Raw genomic sequence first — 24,941 nt, 5'->3', positions numbered from 1 at the left:
ACATCCCATAAGGGTCCCACTATGGGACCAACCCCCAACCTGCATCCCCAGGCCCCCGTTGCCAAGGCGACCCACAAGCCTGCATCGCATAGTGATGGGCTAACAGTGGCCCCTGGGAAAAAGCATCCCAGCTCAGGGGTAAGGGAGGGGGGATGAAGAGCCCCCCACCTGTGGGGCTTGGAGGCAGACAAAAGCTCCTTTGAGCGCTATATGGGGATGGGAAAGCTGGGGCGATACAGGAACTGGGCTCCTGGGTCCATAGTTTTGTTGTGGGAGGGGGGTCTGGGGATGGAGGACTTCTCAGCTCTGGGGTGATAGGCAGTTTGGGGTGCTGTTCCTGTGCTTTCCATGTTTAATACTCTCCTCCTCATAGGATCCCAAAATTACTGTTTCCCAAACACTCAAGAGGACGGCCAAACTCTTCCCACCTGCACTTCCCAGAGAAATCTCTCTCTTCCAGCCCTAAGGCCTGGAAAAAGTCTGAGTGATTTTCTCTCCAAGCAGTTTTGCTCCAAATGCCATCTCCCATCAGAGGGGCGGTGAGGACCAGACAGGAGGGAGGCAAGGAAACCATTTTAAACCATCCCTGTCTTTTCCTGCCTCCTGGTTTACAGAAAACAAGACAGCAAGATGTCTTCGATTACCAACAGCTCCCTTGGGAGCAGTAAAAATTAATCCAGCTTTTCCTGTCCTGAAGAGAAATACAGACACAAATAGGGACCAAAGCCTCTGGGGGCAAAGGGGGGTGCAACAACCATGGAGGGGTCAGGAGGGGCAGCTGGTAAGACCCCCTAATCCGTATGCTGCTTAGCTCTGCAGGGCAGTGGGGGTCCCAACCACAGACGTCTGTGTCTCACTGGTTAAGTGAGGATAAGCTGAGATGATAATTAATTTAACACAGATGAGAATCTGCGAAATGAATCCCCACATCCCCACACCCACCCCCCGCACACTGCTGTCCGGGTTTCTTTGCACACGGACACCGATTGGCACACATGGGGAAGTGGGCTCTTCAAAACAGGATGCTCCCAGCCTATCACTGTGGGCAGGGGACAGCTTCCCCTTGGAAATGCCTACAAGCCCTGCCCCACCAGGAACCCCCCACGGGCATCTTCCCCACTCACACTCACACCTTTGGTCTTTACAGCACCTTAGCACAGGGAAAATGACCTGCAGGGGGTAAAGCATCCCACTGCCCCAGGCAGCCTGCTTGGGCAAGATGCCAGTGCCCGCCAAGCAGAGCTGCTAGCATAGGGCTGCACGGTCCAGCAGTGATGCTGACAGCACCACAGGCCCCTCCGGAGCAGCAGAGAGCAGACACGGACAGAAACCCTTGCAGGCAGCTGTTGGAAGCAGTGCTGGAAACTGCTGACCGCTCGTTTTCATGGCAGTCCCAGCAGCATGGAAGAGGGGATCCAGCATCCACCCGCAGGAGAATCAAGCAGAAAACACAGGTTAATTACCTGGCTGTGTACATTAACACGCCTGTGGGATTTACATGCTGGAGTACCAAGTTACAACTCACCCTAAAACCACGGCATAAAACTTCTGTCTTCCACATCCTGAAAGTCAAATTATCAAAGGCTAATTCTGCTCACTATTCTTTAATAGTACCTTGAACCATTATGCCATCTGAGCTGTGAAAACAGGAGGGAGAAAATGCCTTTATTCTGCTCTCAAAATATAAGGACAAAGGGATCGGCTTCTCTGAGTGCTCTTTTAACTCTTTCAGGGGACCAGAGGTAACCAAGGGGTGAATGTGGCACAATGCAGGCAATGAGCTGTGAGGCGGGGAGGGAATAAGTAATTCTCCTGTGTTTTAATAGCTGTGTAATTAGTACTGCTGCCCAGCATTAGGACAACATGATTTTCCATCACTCTTTCCTGTCAGTTGTAGATTCCCGTTTGCCAGTGTGGCAGGGATCACTTGGGCAGGGAAGCTCCGCACGATGCCAAGCGGAGGGGGGCCACTTTGCCAGAGGGGGCAGGGGGCTGGGAGCTGCACCTCACTGCAGACCCAGACCCCTTTGCTTTAATAACATTACAAAACCCAAATCCAAGCCTGCACTCAACCCAAGACTGAGGGTGCACCCAGCAGAGCCGGTGGCGCAAGGAGGGAACCCCGGGAGTGGGGATCGACCCCACTCATTGCCACGGAAACCTTGGATGCAGCTCAACACCCAGAAAGCCAGAGCCAGCCTCGGGTCAGGAGCACAACAGGGTGCATGGAGGGAGGGGACAGATTATCTCCAGGCAGCCGGCTGGCAATGCCTGGTCCTGGCAGCTCACCGGCGGGACAATGGCACAGGATGGAGCTAGGGGCTGGGGCACCCCTGTGCAGTGTCTGCTTCATCACCCCGGTGGGAGGGGGCCCAGGCTGATGGGAAGCAAAAGGGGGGATGCTCAGCAGCAAGTTGAGGCATGGCAGCAACCCTCGCCCTGGCACTCCTGTGCCTCCAGAGACTGCGAGTCAGGTCCCCAAAAGCTTATGGAAGCACTTAAATATAAAAAGATCTTAAACAAGTGTTTAATTCGTGAGGCTTTGAGGTTTGGCTGCAATCAGGATCCCCCATGGAGTCTTCTTGCCCCCCCCCCCAAGAAAGCTGAGGTCTGCGGCACGTTAGTTGTAGAGGAAGAAAGGGGAGAGCATGCAGCCAGCCAGCAGCTCCCTGCACAGCACTGCTGCTTCCCAGCAGGGACACACCACACAAAAACCCAGAGATGTCCTTGCTGTGCTCATAAGGATGCTGTCCCCACAGACATGGGCATGCAAACCTGCCTCACCTTGGCCCCATTGCAGCTCTCTATGTCCCCTCTGAGTTTGGGGGTGCCAGCCCCAGCCCCTTGCCTCCTGCCAGCCCGCTGGGAAGGGGGCTGGCTGCCCGCCTGCCTGGCAGCATCTTTTCCTAGGTAACCTCCCCACCTATTAGTGGCACATTTGTTTCCCTGTGTTTCCGTAGAGCTGTCACGAGCCACACTGACTCTTTGTTCCTGGGGGCTGTGGCGAGGCCTCTCTTCCCCCTCCCCATCCCCCTGGCTGGTGGGGGGTGTCCTGCAGCATGCAGACCCCACAGGTCCCCCCCCTCAGCTACCATGCTCCCCCTCCTGATTGGTATTCGGGGGGACATGTCCCAGCCTGGCCCCCCTAGCCCTGCTCTGTCCCTAACAGAAGGGGCTTTGTTGGGGAGCATGAGGGGGTACAGCACCAGCAGTCAAGGGGACAACGGCCAAAATGTGGGCACTGTGACAGCAGGGACACTTGGCCCTTGCCCAGCAAGGGGAGTGGGACTCTGCCAGAGGGGGCAGCTGGGACAGAAACATGGGACGCTGGGGAAGTGGAAGCAGGGAAGTTAGCTTCTGGGGGAGCTGCTCTCTGCTCCAACTCTTGGACCATGGAGCTCTGCACAGGGCCACCAGCATATACACATCTGTGCAGAGAGCAAAGGGCTGCACGCCTGGGGATCCGGAGTGACCCTGCTCCAGCACGGAAAGATGAAAACACAACGTGGTGCCAGCAGGTCCTTTCCCACGCAGCGGCTGCAGGCGCCGGCTGCAGAACCTCGCTGGAGGTAGCAAACCTCAGCCAAAGCCCCAACAGGAGCTATTGCCGTGGGAGGACGGGGCGGGTGCCTGGCACAGGAGAGCCGGCGCGCAGCCAGAGCCAGCCCACCACTGCGGCAGCATTCCCAGGGAGCCAACACGCAGGCAGGCACCAAAACCTCTTGCTGATCAAAACCAGGGCTCAGGCTGGCAAGTCACCCTGATGGGAGGGAAGCAGAGCTGCAGTACCCGCATCCCCCTGCAGCATCCCCCCGGCACCCACACCTCCCCACCTGACACCAGCACAGCCACCCGCCACCATGGGCTGCTCCACTGCTATACCCAGCCACCACCGAGCACACGGGTTTTGTCCTGACATTTCTCCATCTCTCCCTTTCCTATCTGGGGTTTTTCCCAGTGCAGTGCCAAAAGGAACGGTCACTGGTACAGTCTCGCAAGTAACACCTCCCACACGCAGCCAGCCCCATCCAAGCAGGGCCTGTTTTGTTATTCCTTTCTCTGACAGCTCCTTTTTCACTTGTCACCCTGTTTTGCTACTACTCAGCTCACAGCTTCCTCCTGCGTGGTTGTGGCCTGCTCCTTCTTGAAGGATGTCATTTGCATTTTCTCAAGTTATTTAGCAGCGCTCCATTTTTCTCTGCCTGCTTTTCCAAAGGCAATTAGGGCTCGGTTTAGCCAGATGCAGGGATGGTGAGAGGAACCAGTCCCAGAGCTCACCATAAGGCAACCTTCCCCGCCCAGGCAGCTGCAGTGCTCTCTGCAGCTCAGCTCTGAACTCCCTCCTCACCAGATCTTTAAATACCCCTGGTCCCGAGTGGGGTGTATCAGCCCCTGGTCTCAGTCTCAGCTCCCAGACAGAAGGAAGTGTAGAGCATTGCTACCCCTCTGCAGGCTCCGGCCACCTTGCAGGAGTGTGACAATCCCCCCTGCTCCTACAGCATTTCACATGTGCCGGGCTCAGAAAGCCACCGGTCCTGATTGAGATGTTAATGCTGTTTCCAGGGAGCCCCTGCCCTTACAGGCAGGAGAGCAGCACCGCCGGCCCTTCCCCCGGGCCTGGCTGCCAGCTCTGGTGCAGAACTGTCTCCTCCACAATTTTTGCTGGCATGGGTCCGACAGGAATCAACAGACCGTGGCCTATGTCCTAAATCTTTCTGTTTCTGGAGACAAGACCTTTTTTCCCCACTCTCTGCTCATCCTCTCTCAGCTTCCCACTCCACTGAGCACGGAGCAGCTGCAGCAATGAGGGAAACCTGTGTGGCTACTCCCGGGGGGATACATCCAGCCAGGATCGCTGCTCCCCTGTGGGAACACCTCCCCAGAGCTCCCTGCAGCCAAGCACCCACCACTCCTCTCTCCCCTCACACCAGCTCCGCTTCCCTTGAAGCAAACCATTTATTTATAGTCATCCTGGCTCCCTTTAGCACATTTCCGAAACCCACGTCTTTGCCTCCCCGATGATGCACCCGCAGCATTTCTGTTCTCACCCTGCTGCTATGGCCACCTCAGCCCCCTCTCTCCTCCTTGCATTCCCCACCCAGGACACCCAAAAGGGCTTAGAAACAGCTTCAGGGGGAGGTTTTTGAGGGAGATAAGTGAGACGGCTACAAAAGTCCTCTCCCATCCTTCCTTGTCCCTTCCAAGGGAGCAGAGAGAAACTCAAAGGTTTGGATGCCCCGCTCCCAAGGGAAAAGACAACTCCTGCCAGCTCGGGAGAGATGCTGAAGCAAGGTCTGCCAGCACCCCGTTGGCTCCCAGCATGTTGCAGGGCTGCACTGGGAACCCTGTGCAGAGCTGAGATGCGCACGGCTGTGGGGCACCAGGGACCAGCGCTGGGCAGTGCAATAGCAGAGGTCACCTTCTTGCCTGGGTAATTCTCGATGAAGGAAAGATCCGTTTTGTACCAGCTCTCCACCTCACAGGAGATGTGCTCTTCCCCAGCGAGCTGCTGGGGGACCATGGCCCCTCCTGGCCCATGGCGCTTTGTTCTTCTGTCCAGTGCTGACAGTTTAATTAAGCCCATTTTGAGATGGGGTCACTGGGGTCAGGCGCTCTGCAGTGAAACCTCAGATCAGCACCATTTCCAGCCACCGGGGCTGCTTAATGAGTTATCCGTGGATATAAATAAAGGAGACCATGTGGAGAGTCCCTCTGCCTGATTGCTGAGGTACTGGCACACACACACCACCCCTCCACACACACACACACCACCACCTCAGCCTGAGATGGTTTCTGGGCAGGCGTCAGGTCAATATTCCCAAATACCAAGGGGAAAACATTCCTCTCAAGGCGTCTCACCTCCCCCATGCCCTCTCATTTGAGGTTTGCTTTCCATTGGCCCTTTCCTGACATTTCCCAGTTTATTTAAGCCCTGACGGATCAGGTTTAACTCCAGCCCTTTCCATTATACTGATGCACAAATGCTCTTTATAGCCAAGATCCGAGTAACTAATTGCAGTCAGGCTGGGAGACCACAAAGCACCACCACTGTGGATTAGGCTTTGACACTCAGACCTGGGCGGTGGACAAAAAGCTCTCCATCCCTACCCAAGCCTAAGGTCTGATGCTTCCAAGGTATTTCTATGAGGCTCAAGGTACAGTGGAAAACAGCTCTATTGGTATCCCATACGCCACATTCAATATACCTGCCTTAACCTGCTGTCATACTGCTGATGTGTTGCTAAAGATGCATCAAGACTAAGCCTAGAAGAAGGCAGAACCCGGGTACCCATCTAAGCAACCCCCACTGGTTCCTGCATCCACCCCTGGCTTTCTCCTTCAGCTGCCACCCATCTGCCAGCCTCATTTCCCAGCTACACAGATCTCAGCCTGACTTGTTCAGCCAGTTTCTGTTGATTTGAGATCTCCCAGTACCAGGGTGTGAGGACAAGGACCTAGGACATACCCTGGGAGCAAGAGGAGCATGCTGCAGGTGGCCACAGCAGGCAGGGCAAGGGGAAGCTTGCACAGGCACTGCTTGCTGGAAACAGTCTGGAGACCAGGATTTGCAAGGGCACAGTGCTGCTTAGAGCACTCTTCATGACCAGCACAGGTCCCAGCCTGCCTCTGGGGCAGGGAAGGGGAGCCAAGCGATGGGGCCCCCCAGATCCATTTCAGCAGTTAAATAAGTGCAAAGCCTGGTGGAGAGGCTCTGGTTTCAGTTCAAGGCAAGCTGATTTCAACTTAGCTTAAACCTACTCCCCACTGACTCATATCACTGTAGCCTGAGCCAGGTTTGCAGCAATTTAAGAGTGTCCTTATGACCTCCTACACTATCTGGACTAACACCGGTCCAAATCCCACCTTCCTGCTAAGCCAGCATGACAGTGTGTCTAGACAAGCTCTGCCCTGGGCACCCCCTGCCCCATTGTCCCCCAAAACCATCCTCAAACACCTCAGCAACAGGCAGCCATGTGAGGAGAGGGAGCTGCAAGTCCTCCAACATATAAGACTGCTGCCCAAATGCAGCACCCGCCTCTGCCCTCAATACCACAGGTGCCATGTGGGTAACGTGCTGCAGGGAAAGATGGTGAGTGTCTCAGTGTGTCCCCAGTCCCACAGCTTCCCATGGCTCATTGCAGGGGCTCTCTACTCTGAGTGCCCACCAAATCTTGCACTACATGGCACCACAGACACAGCCCCACACTGCACAAGAAAAAACCCTGGTGCTGGTGTCCAAGTGGAGTTTGCCACAGCAGAGATGGGCAGAAAACAGCTTCAAGGCAGGGCAGGAGGAAATAGGCCCAAAACAACCACCATGATGTGAGAAGCAACAGCAAAACAACAGGCAGAGGCTAAACCACACCTGAACATGGGGTGGCTACAAGGAGCATCTTGCACACCCCTCCTCACCCACAGCAGTACATATGGTGCCCTGCACACCTTTTCACAGCCCGTGGAGGGGCACACCACACAGCCTGCCTGGGGGGCTGCCCGCCTGCATCTCCCCAGTGAACCGTGGGGTTTGCTTTTAGAAAGAGCCTGGTATTCAAACCTAGAGAAGATTGAAAGGGAAACATTAATGTTTGTGAAATAATTCTCCCCACCGTGTTTTTGTTCTGCAGCGGGCGCTGCAGGAGGATGGGCCCTTGCTGGCGCCAGGATGCAGCACAGCTGAGCTCAACAAATGCCGTTTGATAATTAATTGAACGCCTGCGCTATCAGCTGCCATTACCTAGGCCCATCTCTGGCAGAGGTCCACCATTTCACACATCCCATGCTGGCAAACCCGCTGTGTTTTAACCCTTCATTACATCACCTCCAGCCGGACGCCAGGACCAACTCCCTGGCACTGCTGGAATTAAACAGAATTGCTGCTGAGCAAAACAGCTCAGCCGCAGCCTGCAGGTGCAGGCAGGGCTGACTGGCCCCAACATGGCCATGCCTGTCCTGGCAATGTCTCAGCCCATTCAGTTATTTCACCCACTCATACCCTGTCCCAGCAGGGATCTGGCATCCTCATCTCACAGCTGAGACATGGAGATACAAGATGCTGTAAGCGGAGAGCTAATATCTCAGCCACAGCTGCCCTGCTCCTATGCACTGTGAATCAGCACAGGGTGCAAGCGTCTTCTCAGAGCAACGGGGAGCATCCAGCCCAAATTTCATAGAATCACAGAATCAACTAGGTTGGAAAAGACATTTAAGACCATAAAGTCCAACCATTATCCCAGCACTGCCAAGTCTATCACTAAACCATGTCACTAAGGGCCTCGTGTACATGGTTTTTGAACACTTCCAGGGACGGTGATCCCACCACTGCCCTGGGCAGCCTGTGCCAATGCCTGATCACCCTTCTGGTGAAGAAATTGTTCCTAACATCCAACCTAACCTCCCCCGGTGCAGCTCGAGCCCATTACCTCTTGTCCTATCACTTGTTACATGGCAGAAGAGACGAACCCCACCTCACTACAACCTCCTTGCAGGTAGTTGTAGAGAGTGATAAGGTCCCCCATGACCCTTCTCTTCCTCAGACTAAACAGCCCCAGTTCTCTCAGCCATTTAAATGCACCTTTCTTACTCACAGCCCCATTCCCACCGTGCATGGTGCCTGACATAGCTGAGAGCCAGTAAATGCTTTGTTAGGAGGAGGTCCTGCAGTTTGAACAATGCTGGCACTGCCAATGGCACTGCTGCCCATGTGAAGCAGCCCCAGGAAAGGGAAAGCCAACACAGAAAAGAGTATTTATCAAAACCCCCGCAGCCCACCCCAGGCAGCTTGCTGCTTCATGGAGGGAGGAGGAGCAGAGGAGTCTGCAGAGCTGCTGCTTGCACAACAAAAGACAGTCCCTGGGCATGTTTTTATGGGTGCAGAGGGACAGGCAGCGATGGGGACAGCTAGGGAGGGAGTAGCAGACACGAGGTGCTGGATCAGCCTTGGGCAGGGCTTCCCCCTCCTTCCCCAGGCTGCCCCAGGCACCAGTAGAAAGGCAACTCTTGAGCAGGGCTTTGGGGCTCTGTGTGCCCTGAGGAGTTTTTTGGGCAGGATGTGACCCCCTGGGGACATCCTCCTTCACCCTCCTTTCAGGAAAACCCAATCTAGGGTGTAAGGGCACCCCGCTCCACAGCCTGTGATCTGCATGCAGAGAGGAGGCTGCAGGGCTCGCAGCACCTCTGCAACCGGCACTGTGCAGGCACAGCCCAGCTTGGTGATGCTCGCCCCAGCCCAAACTGCGCCCACCATCTTCCGCATCTCTACACACTGCAAAGACATTCAACACGGCCTGTAACAGCACCCATCTCAGGTCTTCCACAAGGCAAGCTGATGCCCTACTATGCTGCATGTTGCTCAGAAACAGGATGCATTCCCCTGCCACACATCAGGCGCTCACTGGGACAAGACACCGGTAACCACCATCCCTGGAAGCAGGGATGTCAGTGCCCCTCCAAACCCCACAGCAGCCCCGCAAGAAAGCCCGCAGGGGAGCCCCACCGGCACAGGGGGTACTCACAGCCTTGACAGTGCCTGGTTGTTCTGGAAGAGGAGCTCAGGCAGGGTGTGCAGCTGATTGCGGTTCAGCCGTCTGCAGAGAAGGAGGAAGAGGTCAGGGTTCTGAGGGCAAGGCAGTCACCCTGCCTGCAACCCAGCCAGCAGCTCCAGGCACAGCTGGGACCTTTGGCTCAGCCAGAGGGACCATTAGAGCACAGCATCCCACCTGGCAAGGACACCCCTGTCCTGCTCACAGCACTGGGGCAACCAATGGGGCATTAATAGACTTCCTCACAATGTTGTAATTACATGAAGACAGGACTCCAAGCTGTTAACTGCTGATTGCTGCTTAACTGCACTGTTAACCTGCTGCTCACTCAGCTCCTCATATTTGCTCAGGGTTTTTAAACTGCTGAGCTGTTTTACTGAGTACTGGACTGGAACTTATGGCTCCCTCAGTAACACACAGGACACAGCTGGTAACAGCAAGAGTGATTTGTGTTTAACCTGCCCCTCACCTCAAAAACATCAGAAAGGACTTTTAAGATCCACAGAAATGGGTTTGCTTCCCACACTAAAATACCACTGTAATGCAGCAGAGGAGCTGTTTGAAGTCAGACAGCACCGATACTTTATGGCTTAAGGAAAGGATGCTCTCTGCAACTAAGCTTGGTGGCCCCTCACCAACCCGCCTCCATGCCCTGCACTCACAGCCGCTCCAGCTCCTTCATGTCATCAAATGCCCCACGCTCCACCATGCTGATCTGGTTTTCCATCAGCTGCCTGTGGAGAAAAGGGGTCAGCTTTCCAGAAGGCGAATCTCAGCAACTCCATCTCACTGGCAGTATCCCCAGCGCCCTTCTGCACCCAGGGCCACTTCGCTCCCACCTTCTCCTCAACACAACCCAGCCCCTCTCTCCCCACTCCCTCCTGTGTGGAAGCCCACCATGCTCAGCCCAATGCGGATGCCTTCCAGCCTTGCTGGTAAATGCCCAGCAAAGGGCTCAGCATCATCTCTACCAGCCCCAGGAGAGGCCACAAGGTGAGCACAGTCCCCGCCTGGGTCACAGCAGACATCCCCTTGCCAGGAACTCACAGGACGCGGAGCTGCTTCAGCCCAGCAAAGTCGTTCTTGTTGATCCGTGTGATGTTGTTGCCATTGAGCTCCCTGGGGAGAGAAGAGGCAGAGATCAGCAAGGAAGAGCTCAGGAGGTGTCCAGGCACTGGGGCTCCCCAGTAAGAGCCTGTCTTGCAGAAAGGGCAGACAGGGACAAACAACAGCAGCAACTGGTGCACTTCTGTGTCCCTCACCAGGACGGCAAGGCTGCCTCCTACCTCTGGAGGGGACCCTCATTCTTACTGGGCACACAGAAGTCTGGCTGACCAGAAGTGTGTCAGCTGGCATCTTTCATGGACTACAAAGCAGCAAGGCACAGGGACTGCCCAGATCCCCCATCTCCCTGTCCCCGTGCTCAATGCCTCCCTTGGGACAGAAGCCCCAGAACCCTTTGCAATGCAATAAGGAGCCCAGCGACGCCAGCAGCTGTCTGGCTGGATGCACTTCACTGCACTCTGGAAATGCAGCAAACACCCATTAGGGCCATCCAAAATGCAGAGTGGCTCAGAGAGGGCAGGGGTAATAAGAAAGCAAACCACTGTCCCAGAGAAAAGCAAGGTCCCTGCAAACACCCAGCTGCAAGTCACCCACAATTATGCCTGGTTCAGTGTGCAGTCATCTCACACCTTCTGCCTGGAGAATAAGCCACACTTCCAGTTTCACCTTCCAAGAGACACTTGCACAGGACAAGCTGCTCCTCCTGGCATCTCTTTCATGCAGAAGCACTGGGTTAGCACGGGGGGACAGGTACTCCAGCCACACGGGAGATGCTGCCCTGGCTTGCTCACCTCACTGGTGAAAATAGGGGAAAAAGCAGCACCTGGGGTGCCTACACCTATCCATGGCAAGGAGTGCCCCACTGCTGGACCTACATGTGGCAGGGGCTCTGCTCCCAGCCTGCAGGCTGCACCTCCCTGTCTCTCCACATCACAGTCTCAAAAATGCCCCTGCTAGGATTATCCTGCTTTAAAATACATTGAGTGGGGAGCTGCAGAGATTTGCACCTTGCAGTCTTGGCTCTGCAGCGCCTTTCTACATTTGGGCTGTGAGCACTGTATGAACAGTGGGACTGAGCCCTGGGACCCACAGTCTGCAGACTTGCAGTTCCTGTGCAGCACCCTACAGCAGGAGAGAACCTTCCTCCTCGGCAGTGTTTGCTCCTTGCGATGAGGCTGATCTGCCCACGGCATGTGCTGGGGATGGAGGATGCCCACACGAATGCACAGCCTGGGGAGGGCTCCCACGCTGCAGACTGCACTGAATGCAGACACAGAAATAAAGAGGAAACCAAATAAACTAAAGAGGAGGAGGAGGCAGTCAAGGGAAGAACAAGGTGCTGGAGCCAGGGAAGGGGAGAGGCAGGCGGTGTTAGCCCAGAGCAGATTGTGGTGCCTGGGCAGGACCCCAGCACCAAGGGCTCTTTAACCTCCCAGCGGGTCCGGGGAGCAGGAACGCCCGACTCACACGAGGAACTGAATACAAAATCCATCGTTCCCATCCAGAGCCAGTCTCCCTCCACCGGGCTCTGCGGCCAAGCAAGGGGTCAGGGTCAGCATTGGGCTGGCCTCAGAGCCACTGAGCAGCGTGCCGGGTACAGACAGCGCAGCCGTGCACCCCAGGGTGCTGCCATTGTCCTGCTGAAATGGCTGATAATGGCTAATGAGTTCCAGCTCGCCATTATAGCCTCGTAATTACACCGCTATTCAGCGCCTGAGATTGCCGGGCTCCTGCCATTATCCAGCCGTGTGTGCCTGTGTTGGGAAGGAGGTTGGGAGAGCACGTTACTAGGACACAGATGAATGCAAGCGGGGAATGAATAGAGGTTCCCCAGCCCCGCCGATTAAACTGAAACCCACACTCGGGCTCTGCAGCCCCACAGCTCGCCCAGCTCCCATACAGCAGCGCACAGCATGCACATCTGGCTCTCAGAACTGGGGCTCCATCCCGCAAGCTTGCACCCCGTGGGGCTCAGTCCTGCCCCTCTCCTGGAGAGCAAAACCCACAACCAGGCTGTAAGTTCCAGGCACGAGGCACTGGGGCATTGTAGGGGCATCTGTCACTGCAGGAGGGGTGGCTCGATACATACAGATGTGTCCTGATGGACCACAGCCCTGGGGTCAGCTAAGGGCAGGGAGAAACCCCAGCTTCAGGAGTGGTTTTCTTCAAATGTCCTAAGGGGTCCCTGCCAAAGCAGATTGCCTGGAAGCTCCCTAGGCCATGCTGGAGGTAATGGCACTCATCTGAGAGCTCCTGGTGAGGAAAGGTCCCCAGCAGGACTCCCATGTCACCTTCTTTTAGACGTATCTAACGTCAGCTTGGCTGCAACGCGTAAGTGAAAATTAGGAGTTAGGAAATCTCGAATACTGGAGACAGCAGAGAGGCTTGATTTAAAAACTGATCCATATGAAAGCGAATATTTACCCTTCAGCCTGCAAAGCCCAAGGCGGGCTCGGACACCCCTGGGGTGCTTGGAGCACCAGCATCCCAGAGCTCCTGCCAGAGGCAGAGCACAGGCAGAGCAGCGTGGAGATCTGCAGAAACACCTGAGAGCCATGGACTGGACACAGACAGTCCCTCCACACCTCCTAGGCACCTTCTGGGATAAAGCCTTTCCAGCACAAGGAGGCACAAGCAGAATGTGCTGAAAAGGGACATGAGAACCCACCACAACCTCTGCTCCCTGCATGCTCACTGAGCAGCCTCATGGTGCTCCAGCTCTGGGGCTGATGGCTATCCCTGAGCAGGGCAGTCTTCCAGGGCCCCTTCACAACCCTGCTCGCTCAGGAACCAGCCCTGCATGCTCCCTGACAACCGCTCTCAGCATCCCCCCTTGCCTTTGTTCGGGTAAATGATGGCCTTTGCAACCAAGATGGGAATGAACAGCAGGTAAAGCTTATTTGTAAGGATGCCGAGGCAACACTGCTATTTAACTTCGTGCTGTTTTTTCCCCTCTAAACTCCCTCAGTTCCTCATGGTGATAAATTACAGTCTGCTGTGCCCAGAAAGCCAGACCCCCATTGCTCAGCTGCTCACTCGCTTCCTCTGTGCCCTTTCCTAGTGAAGCGAAACACCCTGCCCTGCCCCACGCAGCAGAGCTTTGATAAGGACTGATGTGTCTGGGGAGCTGCCTGGCAGATTGGTTGCGTTTCTGGACTGTGATTTGAAAGCAGAGATGCAGGGGATGCTCTTTCGCCGTTAATCCATAGGATTTAATACCAGAAAGCATCTTCATGTTCATCCAAACCTCATCCTGTGCTGGAGAGGCAGAGGATTTTCATTTGCAACCTTCAAGTTTTCAGGTTTTTCAGCCCCCCTCCCACTTCTTCCTGGGAAGAGGAAAGTCATTAAAACAAGCAGTCCCTTTGCTACGTTGCTTGTGAATCATCCCACTCCCAGATGGGATGTCTGTGCTGCAGCGGAGTTCGTTAGACTGGATTTGCATAGTCTGGGTTTATATTTGGTTTCTAGCTTTGAATGGCTTATTCCATTCCCCGGGGGGGGGCTGATGCGCCTTTTCCCTTTGCAGGGTTTGGAGCTACTCTAACTCAGTAACAACCTCAGAGAGTGCAAATGCTGAGAGGTAATTTATTAAATACAGCCAACATGCGTGGTGTTTCCCTGGGCACTGGTTTATCAGGAGCAGGAAGGGGAAGGAGCAGACAGCGCAATCCCACTATCCACACTCTGTTGCAAAAGCATCAGCTATCTGGCACACATGTGACTCCTGTCCTTGTGCTCAGCTCAGCTCTGCTCTCCCATTGAGGCAGAAATCCCAACTGCTGTGCTCCCCGGAGTCCCACTTTTAAGAAGGCAGAGTGAAACCCTGCATTTGTACCCCCACGTGGAGAAATGTCCACTTGTCCCAGCCCTACCAGCACAGAGTGGTGGTGACTGCAGAGGTGAAGAGGAGGTCTGTGCCCGTAATGCCTGCAGCCAGCCATGCTCCTGCAGACCCCAAGTCAAGGACCGCTACAGTCCTTGTCCCTGCTGAGGCTGGCAGTTGCATCGTTGATGTGATGTGTCCCTCCCTCCACGGTCCCCACTGCTTTGCTGTTCCTGCCCTTGGCTCAGAGCAGGGGTCCCTAGGGGCACATCTCCCCTCCCAGTGGCTCTGTATCTTACATCCCAGAGGCCTGACCCCAGCTGGAGCCAGCAGTGCCAGATAATGATCAGAGAAGCGAAGAAATGAAGGTTGCAAGGTCACACACCCCACAGCAGTATCTCTGCAGCCCTCCATCAATCCTGACAGATGCATACATGGCTCCTTCAGGGACAGGGCCTGATGCTTCCCATGCCTTATTCCAGCATGTCACTGCTCCTGCCTCAAGACCATTTCCAGAACTCTGTTCTGAACCCCTCTTGCTGCAAATCAACCCCATCCCTGCCTGCCCAAGACACCATGTTGCATAGACCAGGCTGCTCCCTTGCCCACACAGGTCCCTCTTCCATCCCTGTTCCCCCCAGCAAGCCCCATCTCCCAGGGCAGAACTCTTCTGAGGGGCTTCTCAGGGGCAGGACCTGCTCAGTTTGTGCTCCCATCTCACATCTGTGCTGTTGTTGATACCCTCCTACCAAAGACCTCCCTTGAGTTCCCAGGAAACTGCATGCTTTTTGTCAGCCCATTCCCCCTCTTTGCCAAACCCAATTTGAAATCGCAGCTGTCCCCCAGCCCTTTTGCATCTATCCCAGCCTGGCTTGCATCTGCAAATGTCATGAGCAGCTCGTGTCCCGTCACACAGACTGCTAATGGAAACATGGACCGGGCTCAGAGCCCGGCCTGACCCCTGTGCTCAGCACTTGGGGGACAGAACAGCTGCAACCTCTCATCCTATGCTTTTATTGCATTTTTCAAGTCTTCTCAAGATCCCACACGGCTGCTTGAATGTAACCAAGCCCCAGCACGGGCTCACAGAGCTGCCCGAGCAGTGAAAGGCAGGGCAGAGCTCTGCCCCTCCCCAGGAAAGCTGGTCCCCTCCAGTACCAGCATCAGCGATGCCCACTGCATCCCTGCAGCCCCTGGGGGCACATCTGGGTGCTAATTCCATCCCCTCCAAGGGGGAGTACAGGGGTGCTGCTGCTCAGGGAAGGGGCACTGAGTACCCACACTGGGCTGACACCGCTGCACAAGGGGCTCAGCACCTTCTCCTTTTCCTTCCCATCCCTGCCCTGATCAGACCCCTCAAGGAAGAGCAAAGGTGCCCAGAGGATTAAGCAAAGTCCCTTTAAGCGTGCCTTGCACCCCAGAGTGAACACCTTGCCAGCACCCCCCTACTAAATGCCTGCAGGGTGATGTGCCCAAAAGGGGAGAGCTCCAAAAGCAGCTGTTTGGGCTTATCTCAGAATAACTGCTCTTAGCCAACGGGGAGCCCACAAAGCACAGCATTGACGGTGTGGGTCCGTAAGGCTTTCTGCTCTTCCTAACTTCTCTCTGGGGTTTTGATACCACAGTCATCAGCCACTCACAGTCAGGGAATGCTTTACATGCACACAGCATCGCGGTGTGTCACCTTCAGGTTAAAAATAATACACTCCCTGAGCTGCGGTGTGACTGAGGAGAGGCAGCAGTTGGTTCTGTTTCATAAATGGGGAAACTGAGGCTCAGACAAAGGAACAGATTTGCCTGATACCCCCCACATTTGGCTTTTTGTGTTGTGCTGGTAGCCTGGTGAGCAGTATTTCTGGTCCCGTGGCTTCTCTGCTTCCCAGTGGCTTCACCCTGCCACTGAGCAGATCGAGCTCCAATTCACCTGCACCTTGCTCAGCAAACTCCCTCTGCTCATCCCTCCTGGAGAAGCTCAGAGCAGGGATAGGAGGACAAGCGCACCCAAACTGCTTGGTTACAGGTGCCTGCTCAAGCCCAGACCACTGAAGCATCTCATTTTGGAGCTGAGGCTTCTTCCTGCTGAGAATTATCCAGGGCCAGGAACTTGCATCTCTCCCACTCCTGGTGCCCAGAGCTGCTCCTTGGCTCCATTGCTTGAAAAATTAATCTTCCCTTTTTTCTGATCTTCCTCCTCCTAGCAGCCTCTCTCCCCCATAGGACACTCACTCTGCTATTTTGAGCAGCAAGTGCATCCAAAATGCATGCCAGGAAAGCAGATACTCAACACAGCTTCAGAGCTTCTATGTGGCAGGAAAGCCTGAGATGGTCCCAAGAGGACAGACCCTGCACTAATCACCATAGAGAGGTCCCTTCATCCCACCTCGTTCCCTTCCTGCTTCCAACAGTGCCACGATCCTAGTGACCACGCTGCAAAGCATCACCTCTCACTGTCCACATTGCTAACTGGAGCCTGTGCTGTACAGCAGGAAAACCTCTGCTCACTGCTCCCACCACTGCAGCCCTCCCTGGCTGTCCCCTGTGTGGGGACAGGGGCCAGCCTTGGAGCTGCTCACACTGGAAGCTTGCCAGGGATCTGGGTCTGACATCCCCTGGGACGGGGCCATTTGCTAACACACAACTGGTTTTTATTGCCTTCCACTAAACATGCACAAAAATCTCTCCTTGTCTGTCAGGTTTTATGGAAGGTTATTTTGGTAGCAATAAAGATAAAGAGGATGCATCCACAGCACTAAGTACCTCGGGAGTGGGCAGGGAACCATGAAGGACTCGGATGCGAGACAAAGACAGGCTCCTTGGTTGCCCACCTCACCCTCCTATACATGCACATGTTCTGCTCCAGAGCTCATCTCACCCACCCAGGAGAGCAAGCTGGACCAAGGATGAAGGAGAAGCCCCTCTCAGTGTGGGGTCATGGGCTCATGAACCTTTCCCTGCACTAAACACCCTTTTCATGCCCACATGGCCTTGGTGGCACCCAAATCCTTTCTGTTCCCCATGCTGCAGGCTCTGCTTCCTTGTGGTGGTCTCTCGAGCATCCTTTGCATTTTGTAGCTGCCTTGTCTCTTCTGCTGGCTGGAGGTTCAGTAGGAAACAATGAAGTAGGGAAGCATGAAACTCAAAGCAAATGTATATCCTGTAAGGATTCAGCTAGATGGTTTCTGCGCCCGTGTGTACCAGGGTGCTACCCTGAACCAGCACCACTGCTGCTGTGTCCAGCTCACCCCGTGGCTGCAGGCTCTGGGCACAGCAGGGACTACACTTGAAGGTGCACACCAGAGAGCCACAGTTACAGCCAGGAACAAATCCCCCTCCTCGCTCTCACCTCAGCAGCAAGGAATTGCCGACAGCATGATGCATCACCCCAGAGGAGCAAAGTGGCAGCACATTTAAGGCAAAAATATCTGTTTTAAAGGGCTCAATAAAACAGAGCCAGGGAAGGGTTTATAGGGAAGCAATTGCTGCGCGGGGTGAGAAGTGGCCACCAGAGGCCAATCCAACGGGCTTTATTGCCTGTTACTGGTGACTTTTCCCAACCAGGGGACAATAGATCCTCCGTTATCAGCTTCAGCTCCAGTCAATACAAACACGACATAGTTTTTTAAACTAATATTTTTCCAGCATGCAATTCCATGGAGAGCAAGAACGCAGCGTTACCATGGTGATATATAGACAGCATCTGCCTTGGACGTAGCTGAAGGGAGAAATTGGAATAGAATTGCAAATTTCCTCTGTCCAGGAAGGCTCCCAAGGAAGCCACCGCAGTGGGCTACAAGAGGGCTGCCTTTCCCATCCAGCCTGCATCCTGCCCGTGCCCTGCACTGGGTCTCCTGAGAGCCAAGGTCAGCAGGACAAGCCAGGTGCTACCCTGGGTGGACATTGGTCCTGCGCCCTGCATCCTGCCTCAGAGCTCTGCAGAGCCCGTGCTCTCCCTCGCTGCCTCTGCAACCAGCTTCTTCATCTGCAACACCAGAAACTTGCCCAGGCACCCAGGAAAGGGAGAGGTTGACCCCCTTCAAGGTGCTTCCTAAGAATTAACATTCCCAGAAGTCCCCAAGGAGACACAGCCCAACAACTGGTGTCAAACACACGAGTGCTGCTGCGATGCACCCTCCTTGCTGCTGCCAGACACTGTGATTAACCGGCTGGAGGGAGATGTGGGTGCGTGAATTAAACACACTCTGATCAGGAGCTTGCTTTGGGCAGGGGATGGTTGGGCAGCACACAAGCATGCTTCGAAGTGCGGCTGCCGCAGCATCACACTCCTCTACTCAAAGGCTGGAGCTCAGCACCCCTTCTCTGTGCCAATGCAGATGGCAGAGACAGCAGAGCTGGCAGAGCTGGCTGCAGTCTGGACAGGGCCCTTCTCAGCACAGGCAACCCCCAGGTTGGTGGAACAAGGCAAATGGGAGCCCCATGCAATGCTGAGGCCAGAGACCTTGGGAGGGAGAAGAGAGAGCAAAGGGGGATGTGGCAGTGGGGACCCCCAAAACCCAGCTCCACTGCCCCCCACATGAGGGAGAGGGGCACAGCCAACAGTGAGATGGAGGGATGTTCAACCCACCAGAGAGGGGACAAAAGGGGTGAGTGGGGCAATTCTCAGCTGCCAGCTGAAAACTTCAAAAGCAGGAGCAAGTGCAACACCATCAGGCTCTATTAATCCCCCATGAGCAAAGACCTGGGCTGGAAGCAGCCATTTGGCAGCGGCAAATTTGCACTGATCCTGCTGGTAGGGGAGAGGAGCCCCCTGACAGGGCAGTCTGCTCTTCAGAGGCGCTTTCAAAGAAAGAACGACAGAAAAGCAAGCAAACAGGGAACGGAACGGAACCATGTCCCTCTCCCACAGCTCTCCTCCAGCGGCTGAGACCAAAGGGGCTCCAGGGAGCAGATAACACTGTAATGCTGGAGGATTATTATCCCGTCCTGCCTACGATGCCTCCAGGACCTGCTCTATCGCGCTTGCCAGCGACGTAGGCAGGAGCACAGGCAGCCCTGCAAAGCGCCCAGAGATTTTGCTGCTTCCTGCCTTGCTGTAGCATAAGCCGCTCCGCTCAGTGCCTGATCCAGGCAGAGGTGGGGTTGCAGATTAGAAGGCACTTAGAGAGCAATGTGCTGTGCCCCGGTTCCAGTAAAGAGGGTCCAACGTCCCCCCATGCAGCCACCACCCATGCTCCATCCCAGACATGACTCCAGCCATGTCTCTCCCCACCAACGGCATGGCACTGGGGAGGCATCACAGGGGAAACCTTCAAGCAGAAGAAAAGACATTTTCCCCCCAGCCCATGATTCCCCAAAGTTGCAGTGACTCTGCAAGGCAAATAATTCCCTCTTCTTCCAAGGAAAAGGGTGTATTTCAAAAGTGATGGAGCTCAGACCTCGTCACAGAATGCTGCTGAGTCCCCGTGGTGACTTTGGCAGTGCCAGCACGTGTGCCTGAGGCAGCAGCAGTGCCCTGACCAGGGGTTCAACCCATGCTACCAGGGGGCTCAGATAGGCTGGAGAAAGCCTGGAGCCTCCAAACACCATGCTGGGTGCCCCTCAAGGCTGCTGGCATGCAACAGGCAGGAAAGGTGACAGGAAGGACAGCACTGCTCATCGGCACATGGTGAGGTCGGCATTGCTCACACTGCACAACCCAGGGCTTGGGAAAAGAGACAGGTAGCGGAGAGCACCACCGAGAGGTTTCTGGCTTCCCAAAGTAAGCCAGTCCTTGGAGACAGCGAGTCTGGAGCACAGAGCCTGCTGCAGGCTCCCCTGCGGTTGCTAGCTGACCCTGCTCCATCAAGCGGTGAGAAGCTGGAGCCTGCGAGGTTGCAGCCTCTTTACAGGGAATGTGAACTCGCTTACGAGCTGTTACAGCAGGAATTCACTGCTTGGAGATAGACCTGCTCTGCACAGACACCCTCAAGCACCTGCAAGGGTGAGCAACACAGCGGGAAGTAGTTATCCAGCAGACAACACCCACGAGAGAGCAGCACGTCTGGCCCAACCCAGCCAGCAGATCCGGCATCGGCAGCTGCATGAATACAGAAAACCCCACGTCTCTGAGCAGTGACGGACACGGAGGGCCAGGTCAGTGGAGGCAGAACAGGCGGCAGCAAGCAGGACTCACTGTCAGAAGGGGAGAAATGCCCTGTAGGGCAGGAGCAAGGTGCCCACCCAAGAGTGTCCTCCATCAGCCTACTCCAGCATCATCTTGTCTGAGCGGTGCTGAGCACCAGCCCGGTGGACAGAGGATGGAGCTCACTGCCCATGATCCCCCATGGAGCATGGAAAGGCGATGCTGCAGAGCCCACCGAGCTCCCTGAGGGGCAGAAAGGACTCGTGCAGGCTATGTCCTGCCCTGGGAACAGAGGAAACGGGGATCCCCTCTCAGAGCTCATAAACCAGCTCTATGAGACTGCAGCTTGCATCAGGCAGGTTGCTGGGCTGTGTGATAATCATTTGTATGAGGATAATCATGGTGGGAGAACAAAAAACTCCACTGAAGCGGTGTCCCGCAGAGCTCCCAGCATGCCAGGTTGGGTGCTGCCAGGCTGCCTGCAGTCCCTGCCTGCAGGGTCTCTCCCCAGCTGCAGGCAAAGGGCACATCACGCTATAGTAACGGGAGGCAGCACAGCACTGTGTGTGTGGCTGTCCCGGGATGCATCCTGCAGCTCTGCTGCCCAAGAAAGAGGCATCCCAATGCTTCCCTGTCCTGCAAGGGGGATTTCAGGCTAGCCTGGCCCCACAGCTGGAGCTGGGGGTTACTGTGCCACCAGGCTCCAACTGCAAGCAGAGGGGAGAGGCTGGGGACATCCCTGCTCTCCTGCCAGGACTGGGGGCACCCACACACTGGGAACCTGCTGCCAGCAGCAGCTTGGACACATCCAGCTCATGCCCCTCTCCCCAGAACAGGACCCGCTGCAGTCCCCAAGCGTGGGGACCTGCTCAGCAGGGTGCATCATCAAAGGGGTATCCCCCTGCTTGGGGAGCCCAGTAGGAGCCACAGGACCCCCCGCAGACGGCTGAACCACGACTATGGGAGAAGCTGTCCTTATGGGGTCCAACCAAGGAACCCAGGGAGACCCTCAGCACAGGGGGAATGGGGCAGCGGCTTTGATGAGCAGTGAGGTGCCAGCACAGGGGACGGGCAGGGCTGAGTGAGCTGCGTGCACGGCTGGAGGCTGCTCACACTGGGGGGATCCCAAGGGGAGCATGGAGGAATGGGGCCTGATCCTAGCACCATGTGCAGCACTCCCAGGAAGGCTTCCCGGGAACAAAGGGGTGCCCAGCATTGGCAGGGGCTTGGGGTGGCTGGAACCCTTAGGAACTCTCTCCGGCACACTATGTATCCCATGACCACTCACAGCCACACACCCACCATGGGAGATGCAGCTGCACACTGCAACCTATTCCAGGCTGCCCCTCGAGCACAAGTCTAATTCCAACCCCACTCCACATGCTCGCACACACACTGCCACAGGCAGGCTCTTGCACATGCCGGACCCCTTGCACACCCCTCCCACAGATGAAGGGCTGCACACATATCCTGCCCAGTGGGCTCTTGCACGCACACACTGCTCCCCACCTCGACGGGCTATTGCACTCTCCTCATGGAGGGGATGATGCCCATACCCTTACCCAACCGGCTCTTACACACCCATCCCCTGGACAAGCACTTTTACATACGCACAGTCCCCCCACTCAACGGGACGTCACACATGTACTCACCCCACCACATTCTTGCACATGCCGCTTTTGGGCATGGGTTCACACACGGCCCCACGGGCATTTGCACAACCCCCTCGGGCAGTCTGTTGCACACACACCCCACGGACGGACTCTTAGCACATGCACCCCATTGACGGGCTCCTGCACACGCTCCCGACGGGCTCTTACACACGCATCCCCGCGCTGGGCACTTGCAGGCACCCCCAGGACAAGCCCCCGGCCCCAGCGCCCCGCCGGTCTCCCGCACACCCCCCCCCCCCCCCCGCCGCGGCCGCTCCCGCTCCGCCGGGCCGGACAAAGCGCCGCGGTACTCACAGGCGCTCGGTGCCGCGGGGGATGCTCTTGGGCACGGCGCGCAGGGCCGTACCGTGGCAGTCCACCGTGGTGCCGCTGCAGGCGCAGAGCGGCGGGCAAGCGGCGACACGGCCCCGGCACAGCGCGGCGCACGCCAGCAGCCAGGCAGCGGCCCGCAGCCCCGCCGGGACCCCCGCCGGGACCCCGGGGGCCGGGGCCGCCATGGCAGCGGGCAGCGGGTTAGGCGGAGGGGCCGCTGCGCATCACCGGGGAGCGGAGCGGGGCTGGGCACGGCACGGCTTAGCGCGGCTCGGCACGGCTCAGCTCGGCTGCGGGGGGAGAGCCCCGTCGGCGCACACCCGCCCGCTCTCACTGCCGCCCCATCCCGCAGCCCAGGCACAGCCTCCGCGCTGGCTCCTCCCTCCGCCCTGCCCGCCCCGACGGGCCCCCCCGCCGCCGCCACCGCCCCTCCCCGCACCCCCGACGCCGGCGGTAGGAGCGGTGCTGGCCGGGCAGCGCAGCGGCACCCCCGGAGCCGTCGGGGCTCAGCACCGCCCCGGCTGTGCAGCGAGGTGGGCTCCGGCTCCGTGTCCCCCCTCCCAGGACAGCGCGGTTGGCCCGGGGGCAGCCGATCCCCCTGTGAGGTGGCTGCAGGGTGCAGCGGGTAGCGTGCGGGCAGAGGGACTTGCAGAGACCAGAGAAACAGCCTGGGAACCGTGCGGCGGCAGACAGAGCATTCCCACCTCTCCTCTGAGGTGCCAGAAGCTTTTGCATCCGCCGGGGTGCCCCAGGCGCCCGTGGTCTGTCTCCCACCCGGCAGTTCAGAGCCCCTTCCCCATCGTCCAGAGCGCAGGAGAGGTGTGGGGACCACACGGCAGGCTGGCACTTGTCAGCCAGGGTCGTACTTATGGCCATGACCCCAGCACGCAGGGGGAACTTGTGCACACATCTCCACTCTGCTCTTCGCTCCCTGCGCAGACAGCAAATCTTAAAGCCCTGGCTGTGCACAAGCTGTGTCCTTTCCCGCTCCAAGGAATGTCTTCAGAAATAAAGTAACTCAAGTATCTTTGTGGCCAACCCGCCAGGAAGAAAGGCAAAATACACCTATTTCAGTGTAAAAAGAAGGAAAGCCAAGAAATCTCGTGAGCTTGGCTTCAAACGGTTGACATCTCAGAAACGTGAGCATTGCATTCATTGTATTAACTTCCATTTTCTTCCCTGAGGTCTGCAAATGCAAAGCAGGGTGGTGTAACCAGAAGGGCTGGTCACCTGCTTTATTATGGCAGCTGAAACACTTGTAACCCCATGCCCCCAAGAGCTGAGTCTTTAAGGAAAGCAACAGCATTTCAGGATGCCCAGCAGAGCCCCGACTGCTGGCAGCAATTGCTGCAGATGTCCTCCTTGGAGGAGATCCTTCCTATGGAAGGAGCGGAGGTGGGAGCCTACCACATCGCTCTGGCAGCTGGAGGAGGTGTGTGAGCACAGACACCCCACTGCATGCTCATTTCCCCAGCCAGAGGGGTACTTGCAGGGACAGTGGAAGGTCCCAGGGACAGGAGTGCCTCCTAAATCAATGCCCTCAGCCTATGGAGCTCCACAGGCTCCTAAACCAGAGTGAGAGGGAGGTGACTGCATGGGGTGTTGCTCCGGTGAGGGACACCTCACACGCAGACACACACACAGGACTGCATCAGCTTGTGCTGGATCAGCAGCCCTTTCCCATCCCCAGTGCAGGCTCCCATCATCTGTCTGCATTTTTGTGACATCTCCTTCCTCTGGCCCCTGTCCCGGGAGGAAGCTGTGCCTGAGATGGATGAAAGGGGTTTGTTCCTCGTTGCTACCCAGCAGTCCTGACAGCGAGGAAGATGAGCTGCTTCCCAGGACTCTGGGAGCCGACTGCTCCCTGGCACAGCTTCAGCAGAGGTGGCCCTGCAGCTATCCCTGGGGCTCCCAGGGACCCTGGTGGCAATAGCACCCAAAGGGACCCTGTGACAAAGACCATGGCTGAATTTCGGGGGTGTGAAGATTGTTTCCTACTGGCTCGGTGTTCCACAAAGCTGAATGCTATGAGTGTGATGTGATTCTCTTCCCTCTCATGCTCCCCATCACCCCTTGGCCAGCAGAGCAGAGCTGGGTCTTCCTAACCTGCCCTTTACCTCTGGTGCTGGCAGGAAGGCAGGAGCAGAAGGAGTGATCTTGTTTCTTTCCTTTGCAGGCATTTGCCCCGGGCAAGTTCTTGTGTTCTGCAGAATAAACATGCTCCCTCCCTCTCTGTGTCCAGCTGCAGCAACACCCTGTCACCTTACAGCCAGGGCTGGGGGCTTGGCAAAGCGAGTGGCCAGCGGGGGCCTGCCTGGAGGCCACCATTGCCTGTCCCAGTTCCAGCAGGAGTGAAGGGCTGAAAACCCCATTTCAGGCCAACATCCACAATTTGTCCTTCAGGAGCCTCAACTCCTGCTCTCCTATGGGAGCTTCTTGCCACCACG

The 24,941-nt window shown here is 56.4% G+C and overlaps 1 protein-coding gene across 1 annotated transcript in view; it reads right to left on the bottom strand.

The window, feature by feature from the left end:
- SLIT1 (slit guidance ligand 1) overlaps positions 1-22,846 on the bottom strand; it is a 60,302-nt gene extending 37,456 nt beyond the window's left edge. Inside the window, exons 1-4 of the mRNA XM_062610479.1 lie at positions 22,477-22,846; positions 10,587-10,658; positions 10,202-10,273; positions 9,513-9,584 (exon numbers count right to left, since the gene is read on the bottom strand). Coding sequence (XP_062466463.1) covers positions 9,513-9,584; positions 10,202-10,273; positions 10,587-10,658; positions 22,477-22,679 — 419 coding nt within the window. The 5' untranslated portion in view covers positions 22,680-22,846. The remainder of the gene's footprint in view (positions 1-9,512; positions 9,585-10,201; positions 10,274-10,586; positions 10,659-22,476) is intronic.
- Between the last annotated feature and the right edge of the window lie 2,095 nt (positions 22,847-24,941).

This window comes from Pezoporus occidentalis, unplaced genomic scaffold (assembly GCF_034315485.1).
Source record: "Pezoporus occidentalis ecotype Australia unplaced genomic scaffold, CSIRO_AGI_Poc_V1 ctg147, whole genome shotgun sequence".
Lineage (NCBI taxonomy): Eukaryota > Metazoa > Chordata > Aves > Psittaciformes > Psittacidae > Pezoporus > Pezoporus occidentalis.
This window is presented reverse-complemented; position numbering and strand designations above follow the sequence as displayed.